Source organism: Nicotiana tomentosiformis, chromosome 12, assembly GCF_000390325.3.
Source record: "Nicotiana tomentosiformis chromosome 12, ASM39032v3, whole genome shotgun sequence".
Taxonomy (NCBI): domain Eukaryota; kingdom Viridiplantae; phylum Streptophyta; class Magnoliopsida; order Solanales; family Solanaceae; genus Nicotiana; species Nicotiana tomentosiformis.
Genome location: NC_090823.1, coordinates 18,505,175 through 18,513,901, shown reverse-complemented (window position 1 = coordinate 18,513,901; position 8,727 = coordinate 18,505,175). Strand labels below are relative to the sequence as shown.

Sequence of the window (8,727 nt, the reverse complement as noted above, 5' to 3'; positions counted from 1 at the left end):
CTTCAGGTATGTCTCTATGCTCGTTCGAGGACGAACGATTGTTTTAAGAAGGGGAGGATGTAACGACCCGGCCGGTCATTTTGAGTGTATTAGCCCCGATCCCCTATTTACTGTTTCCCCCGTACCTTTTTCTGCTTATGTGACTTAGCGGGAGGTTGTTATGGTGGTTTCAGAGTGATTTGGGACACTTAGTCCCTAAACTAAAGCATAAGTCTTAGGATTTTGACCGTAGTTGGAACTGTATGAAGACGACTCTGGAATGCAATTTCGTCAGTTCCGTTAGCTCTGTTGGGTGATTTTGGACTTAGAAGCGTATCCGGATTGTGTTTTGGAGGTCCGTAGCTTATTTAGGCATGAACTAGCGAAAAGTCAAATTTTTGGAGATTTTGACCGGTAGTAGACTTTTTGATATCGAGGTCGGATTCCAATTTAGGAAGTTGGAGCAGGTACGTAATGTCGATTATGGCTTGTGTGAAAAATTTGAGGTCAATCAGACGTGATTTGATAGGTTTCAGCATCGGTTATAGAAGTTTAAAGTTTCAAGTACATTAAGTTTGAATCGGAGAGTGATTGGTGTTTTTAGCGTTGTTTGATATGATTTTAGGGCTCGACTAAGTTTGTATGGTGTTTTAGGTTTTTTTGGTATGCTTGGTTGAGGTCCGGGGGGGGGGGCTCGGGTGTGTTTTAGATGCTTAACGGATTGAATTTGGACGTAGGTTAGTTGCTGAAGATTTTCTAGTTTATGGTATTTTCGCATCTGCAGCAGGTGCGGGATCATATGTGCGAAGGAGGAGCCACAAATACGGCCAAGAAGGAGCCGGGAAGGAACCGCAGGTGCGAAGATTTTCCCGCACCTGCGAGAGTCGCAGATGCGGGCAGCTGGGCGCCGGTGCGAGGGGAAGCTACAGGTGCGATGCATTTCCGCACCTGAGATAGTCGCAGATGCGGTCGCATAGCCGCAGGAGCGGAACCTGGGATTCTAAGTGGAATCCGCACCTGCGATGGCATTTTCGCAGGTGCGGCGTCATAGATGCGACAGAGAGTCCGCAGGTGAGAGATTTCTGGATAGAACACTTAAATGCAAAGTTTCACGAATTTTGCTTAGTTTCAACATTTTGAGCTCGGGTTTGGCGATTTTTGAGAGCATTTTTGAGGGGTTTCTTAAGGTAAGTCCCTTGTGCTTATTTTTGATCAATAATCTTGCTTCCCTATTTATTTTTCCACCTAGTTAGTGTGTATTTAAGGTGGAATTTGGGAGTTTGAGACTAAGGATTTGAAAAGTTTGATTTGTGGATTTGAAGGACCATTTGGTGTCAGATTTTAGTAAATTTGATATGGTTAGACTCTTGAGTGAACGAGTGTTCATATTTTGTGACTTTTATCCAATTTCGAGATGTGGGCCCGGGTCGACCTTTTAGGGCGAATTTCAAAATTTTTGTTAAAGTATTGATTTCATTAATTAGATGAGCCTATTATAGTTGTATTTATGATATGCAATTATTTTTGACTAGATTTGGGCCATTCAGAGTCGGATATTTGTGGAAAAGGCATTGTTACCGATTGTTTGAGCTTGGTTCAAGGTAAGTGGCTTATCTAACCTTGTGTGGGGGAACTCCCCTTAGCATTTGGAACTGCTTTTGATATATGAGCGTCGGATACGTGAGGTGACGAGTGCGTACATGGGCTATTATTGCAAAAACAATCCATTTTCATTAAGTAAAATACCTGTCTTCCTTTAACTGAACTACACTAGCATATGAATTTATCCTGTTTAGTCTAGAATAACATGTCTCCGTGTCTTAATTGCTTATGTGAACTTTGTGCAGCATGCTTGGTAAATTTCCTGCTTCTTCCTTAACTGGTACTTAGTCTAAATCGTAAGATTTCATGATGTAGTTGTATTTTCTATGGTTTGCGTTGCATATTTACTTTAGGACTACGGAACGGTATTCCGGTAGATCCCCCTTATTTTGCATATTTACTTTGGGACTACAGAACGATATTTCGGTAGACCCCCCCTGTTTTGCACATTTACGTTTGGGACTACGGGACGGTATCTTGGGAGATTCCATGTTGTTATTTTCTGTGTACTAAGCTGTTGACTCGCTATGATTTTATTCTTGTTAAATTTCAGTACTTATTTTTACTGCAATATTTCATTCTGTCTTAGTTATTATATATATACCAGTAGGGCCCTGACCTGATCTCGTCACTACTCGACCAAGGTTAGGCTTGACACTTACTGGGTACCGTTGTGGTGTACTCATGCTACTCTTCTGCACATGTTTTGTGTGCAGATTCAGGTACTTCTTATCAGCCCCTCTATTAGCTGAGAGTGCTTGCTGCTGTACGAAGATTTCAAGGTATATCTGCCGCGTCCACAGACCTCGGAGTCCACCCTTATTCCCTCTTATGTCATTTACCTTCCTTACTTCTGTTATTAGATCTAGTATATAGAGATACTAGTTTCCTTCTGTAGCTTGTGACTTATGATGTTCCGGGTTTTGGGAATATTGTGTATTACTGGAGTGATGGCTATTGTACATGCCAAGCGACATTGTTACCAATCATTTAGTTAACTGTTGCAGATAGTTGTTAAGTTTTACTTCCATTTTTGTTATTTCCGTATTTCGTTAGGCTTACCTAGTCGTAGAGACTAGGTGCCATCACGATGTCTTACGGAGGGAGCATTGGGTCATGACACTTTAAACAATTGAGGGTATTTTAGTAAACTTATAAGTTATATTACAGTATGATACAATCAAACCACACAACAAAATGTTATTTAACAACAATAAACAATACAGTCTATCAAAATATTGTATTCATAAAACGATACGATACAATACAATACAGTACAATACGATACATTATAAAATAATGGGTAACAATGATCCAAACAGAGTGTTAAGGTAGGTAATTTTAAATGCGCCACAAATAGATTTAAGGTAGGTCGCTTTTGAAAACAACGATATATCTTAAATTTATTTTGTGCGCGTTTGTTTACTTTTGTTGGCGAATTAGTTTCCACAGAAGCTAATTTATTTATTATTATTTTTTTGGAGACTAAACTCACCACTAAAGTCAACAAATGTGCCACAAAATAGATTTAAGGTACTATAGTTCTATCTTTGGTAGCGACTAAAGAGGTCGCCACAGACCGTCACTGAAAACCTTATTTGTTGTAGTGTTTGAACATTGAGCCTTTTCGCAAAATTTTCAAGTGGCACCCAGTTTGGCACCTCCCATTGAATTTGTACGCACTTTTAAAAAAAAGTTTAACATATACCCAATTTTTGAATACTTTCATATACATACACCTTTGTCTTCTTCGTTATTGTTCTTTTCTTCTTCTTTGTACTTAGAGTTTCTTCTTCTTCTTCTTTTTAGTTATAAAATGGGTTTGTTGTTGTTTTGATAATTTGATGATTGAGATTTGCTCTTTATGATATTTGAAAGTTATGTTTTAATTTGAACTCATTTGGAGTAGATTTGGGCATTGAACTGTGTATTGGATTGTTGAAATTATTCGAAAGATAAGTTTATGTTTCAGAACTTAAGATTCGAAATTTAAAATTGCATTCAATAGATTGAACCACTTAAGATTCGAATTTCCGAAGATACATTTGATAGATAGAAGAACTTTAGATTTGATTTCTTAAGTTGCATGGAAGAGATTGTACTACTTCAAAGTCGGGGGTACTCTTTGTAAAATTTTGTACAATGTAGTATAACTTCAATAGTGACCCCAAAAGTAGGAATATATGAAAATGTCTCAGTTTTTGGAATTTTTACCTAGTTGTACTATAATAGAAACCTATTTATCACGTTTATTTAGGTTTATTATTAATTACTTTGTATATCTATATTTACTAGTTATATACAAAACCATAAAAAAGAAAAAAAAATCAAGATCCTTTAATTTTAGCTTGTCAGTTACATGACACCCACCTCATTTTCAATAACACCCCTACATTTATGATTCTATATCTTTTCCAAAGGAAATCAAAAACATTTTCATTCTTTCTTAATAATCACCCAAAATCTCTCTTTTATTTTTCTACTCCCCCCCAAAATTTCCGATTCTTTTTCTTTTCCAAATGTTTTCAAACCCAATTTCTCTTTTTCTTACTAATCACCCAAAATCTCTATTTCTTATTGATACAATACTGACGAAATTCAGAATATTGCTCTAGAATCAAGCTGTAAATAAGTTTTGAATCTTGTTTACTTTCTTTCTAAAATCTTTATTGTATGTGACTTATATATGATACATCAATACCCAAAATAATACTTGATACAACACTAATACAATTATAATACGATTATATTAGATTTTTTGTGTAGAGTTGTGATTGAAACTTGAAGAAGATGAACATCATAATTGTATCACAAATTTTTAGAAATGTATCGCGATTATATTATAATTGTATATGTATCATAATTGTTGAACGAATTGTATTACAAATGTATGATAATTGTATATTCATTGTTTATTATTACGAGTAGTTGTGAGTTCGTGACGAATTTCACAGTTTGTACTACAAATATATGATAATTGTATATTAATTTATTAGTATTGTATCATGTATTATTTTGGGTAGTAATATACTATATACAATTTAGATACAATTGTGATGCAAGTATTATACAATTATGTTTTAGGCATTGATATATCTGATACAATTCAAATACAATTATGATTCAATTATTATACAATTATCATACAATTCCTGAATATTTCTTCATTTTCAGTGTTGTCCAGTCTCCCTGCAAAAGAACGATGCAATTGACAAATTTTTAATAATATAAAGCTGTCGGCAATGGTGGGAAGAGAGAAGATGGAGATTCTGTGCATAGATTAAGGGATTTTTATGTAAAAAAAAGGAGGGAGAAGAGGAGAGGAAAATAAAAAAAGGAAAGGATATAACTGAACCTTTAATTGAAGGTACTAATAATAAGGTGGGAGCCTTTTAAGGAGCAATGTATACAATCTGTAAGAAAAACCTTGAAACTTATTAAAAACTAACAAAACATGAAGAACATAGGTAAATAATTTTCTAATATAGTATAGCTAGGTAAAAATCCCCGCTGTTTCCCTAATTTATATGGCCCATTTGAAAATGTGAGCTCCTAGGTTCTCTTTCTTATCTATTCTGGCATTAGAAAAATCAAAGTTGTGGTTTCTGCCTGCAACGCTTTCAATATACCTCACATTTTTTGAAATTTTATTTTCTTAGTTTGCCTTCACTAGTATCAAAAGAAAGTCTTCCTTATGATTTTACTAGAAAATAAAAAGTTAGGGAGCAAATCATTTAAAAAAAAAAGATACATACATTAAAAAAGGCTATATACATCAGAGTTTAAAACGCAAAGAACTCTATTTTATCTTTGGAAAGATCACATACATCAGTGTTTAAAAGAGTGTAAGTATGGTTCACGTCTCATATTTATATCTTTTGGTCTTTTAAAAAGGAAACAAATCCTGAATTCTAGATTATATTCACGTCAGTTGGTTAAATTTCAGACTTGCAATTGGACCAATTATTCTTTAAGATATTAGTTACTATTTATTATCAACCGTAAAATATGTATTTTAGTATACATATATAGTAATATTTCTTAGATAACCGTATACTTGTCACACGTTAAAGTTTATTTAGCAGCCCCCCACCCACCCACATATAAAATACTTATTTAGTTTTTGATAATTAAAATTTATCTTTAAATTTAAAAATTATCTTATTATGTAATTACTATTATGCAACCAAAAACCAGCGAATTACATTATAATACGTTAAAACAAATAAAAGAGTCTTTAATTTACTATGTTGTGTAATTAATAAATTATGTGAATAACATATCCTAGTAATTACACAACATATAGCTAGTAATTATTCGACGGCGTCAAAAAACATACTAAGATGTGGTTTCACTCTATCTATTAGCAAATGATAGGTTGCTTTTTTTTTTTTCTTTTCTTTTTAATATGTCGAATCCACTTTGAATGCGTGTTTTTGTTTGTTGTGTGTGTGTGTTGGGGGGGGGGGGGGGAGGGGGAGGGGATCAGTCATTAATAGAAGCCAAAAGGTAAATGTATGACATGTTGCATTCAAATGGGAGTTCATTTATTCCTTAGTGAGAAAACTTACAAAATTCATTGTCTTGAACCATACAGAAACTTTTGTTACGTGAATTTATTTTTTAAAAGTTTTTCTACGGCAGGAAAGTAATAGGTCAAAACTCGTACACATACAGTATTAAATGTTTAGACATAATGATTATCATGTTATATTTCTTAACGAAAGCAAAACAATCCTTGCCTAGAAAATCAATGCATGATCTCACATGGCGTGAAATTGAAATATGGGGAAAAAAGAGTATATTAAATGAATCATTTTGGACAGTCATTTAAAAAAAATTCTTGTCTCTTCTATGAAAAATGAAACTCTTCATGTATTTAATTTTCAAGAAATGTTTCACTTCTTACTTTGTATTTGGTGTCTTTACCATTTCTTCCAAGTTAATATGCATTCCCCCTAAATCCCATATTTCCTTTTGACTTTCCAAATTCTTACATGCATTCCCATTCGCTTATTTTCTTATTTTCACCTATAAAATGGTATTAACACAAGCTTTTCTTCATCATTTCTCATCATTCTTGAATATCATATCAACTCTCATATTAGTCATGAAGATGAATACTAAAGCTATTACTCTCTTTTCTACATTAGTCTTTTTAGCTTTCTTTCACCTTTCTTTGGTTTCTTGTCGCAAAATAATAAGCCATCGTGGTGAAAATGGTTTCACTCTTGATCTTATCCACCGCGATTCTCCTCTTTCGCCTTTCTACAACCCATCAAACACTCCATCAAAGCGCCTTAGAAACGCCTTCCACCGCTCATTTTCACGGGCATCTTTCTTCAAGAAAAGTTCCTTTGCTAGTGCTAATGACACAATCCAATCTGATATTGAACCAATCCCAGGGGAATACCTTATGAAAATCTCTATTGGAACTCCACCAGTTAAAATTGTAGCCATAGCTGACACTGGTAGTGATTTAACATGGACACAATGTATGCCTTGCGCTAATTGTTTCCAACAAACAACCCCTATTTTTGATTCCAAACAAAGCTCTACTTATAAAACTGTGGGGTGTAACGCTGAAGAATGTACATCACTAGGGACTTCTTCTTGTGTGAGAGGAAATATTTGTGAATATCAAATGAGTTATGGTGACCAATCACAAACTATTGGTGATCTTGCTTTTGACAAATTTACATTTCCTTCTACTTCTGGAAATAATGTTTCTATTCCTAATGTTGTGTTTGGTTGTGGTCACGACAATAGTGGCACATTCAATAACTATACTTCTGGTATCATTGGCTTAGGTGGTGGTGAAGTCTCAATCATTAACCAATTGGATAAACAAATCAAAGGGAAATTCTCTTATTGTTTAATCCCAATTCCTTTACAATCATCTATTTCCAATGCCACAAGTCACATCAACTTTGGTGATAGTGCTACCGTGTCTGGCCCTAACGTTATTTCAACTCCCTTGATTAAAAAGGAACCGTCTACGTTCTACTATCTAAATTTGAAAGGTATTAGCGTTGGAGATAAGATAGTGGATTTCAAATCTCCTAATATTACTTCTTCTGCTGCTGGTGATGATGGTCTAGGAAACATTATAATTGATTCTGGTACAACATTAACGTTGTTGCCTAGTGAATTTTACTCGAGTTTGGAATCAACATTAGTAGATTCGATCAATGCTACTAGGTGGGATGACCCTTCGGGCACTTTTGGTCTCTGTTACGAGTCTGAGAATGGCACTATCGATGCTCCCAAAATTGTCGCACATTTTACAGATGCAGATTTAGAGTTGTCACCTTCGACCACGTTTGCAGAAGTGGAGGAAGGTTTTGTTTGTCTTACAATAGTGCCAGTAGAGGAAGTTGCTATTTTTGGAAACTTGGCTCAGGCGAATTTCTTAATTGGATATGATCTTGTGGCCAATAGAGTCTCCTTCCAGCCTACAGATTGTACTAAGTACTAAAGGGTTTAGCTAATATTGTGGAGATGGGGTTGAAAGTTACAGTATATATAATGAATTCAAATGTATTCAGTTCTTGACATATAATTACTTCGATCTGATGCTTACCAATGGAGATTTTTTATGTGTTTAATGAACAATTATTATTAATCTTGGTGTTTTAGTGGTTTTGATTTGTTTATTCGATCTTTTGAAAGTTTATTACCACCTTTTTAAAGAAATGAGGTGATTAAGTTAGAAAGAAATTAGTATGATTTAACCATCTTATATGATACCGTTGTAATTAGAAAGAAAGTATGACATTAATCAAGTATTCAATTATCTTAAAAGGAGACATACAAAACATTATTCCGGTCTATCTCCAAAATTTAGACTATAAGTAGAAAGGAGCTACAATTGAACTTCAGGCCACTTTCTTGATGTTTAACCTCTACTTCGTTCTGAACTTCAGGACAATAGCATGAAGTTTTACTATTCACAAATTAAATACTCCATTGCATATTTCTTAATATGCAAAGTTAGATCATTTCGAAAAAGTTTAATAAGTAAAAATTGGGAATTCATTTTTATGAAGCGAAGTGTCTTAGTTGATTAATTATTAGCGTTTATTATAGTTGTTTATTAGTAAAATGATTATCATAGCGTTTATTAGTACAATGAATTTGTATGAG

General features: G+C 34.2%; 1 protein-coding gene across 1 annotated transcript; it reads left to right on the top strand.

Moving 5' to 3' along the window:
* Positions 1 to 6,370: 6,370 nt before the first annotated feature.
* On the top strand, positions 6,371 to 8,258 carry LOC104086645 (aspartic proteinase CDR1-like). Its single transcript, XM_009590994.4, has one exon. It carries the CDS (start codon positions 6,620 to 6,622, stop codon positions 8,057 to 8,059), a length of 1,440 nt encoding a protein of 479 aa, XP_009589289.2. The 5' UTR covers positions 6,371 to 6,619; the 3' UTR covers positions 8,060 to 8,258.
* Positions 8,259 to 8,727: the final 469 nt, after the last annotated feature.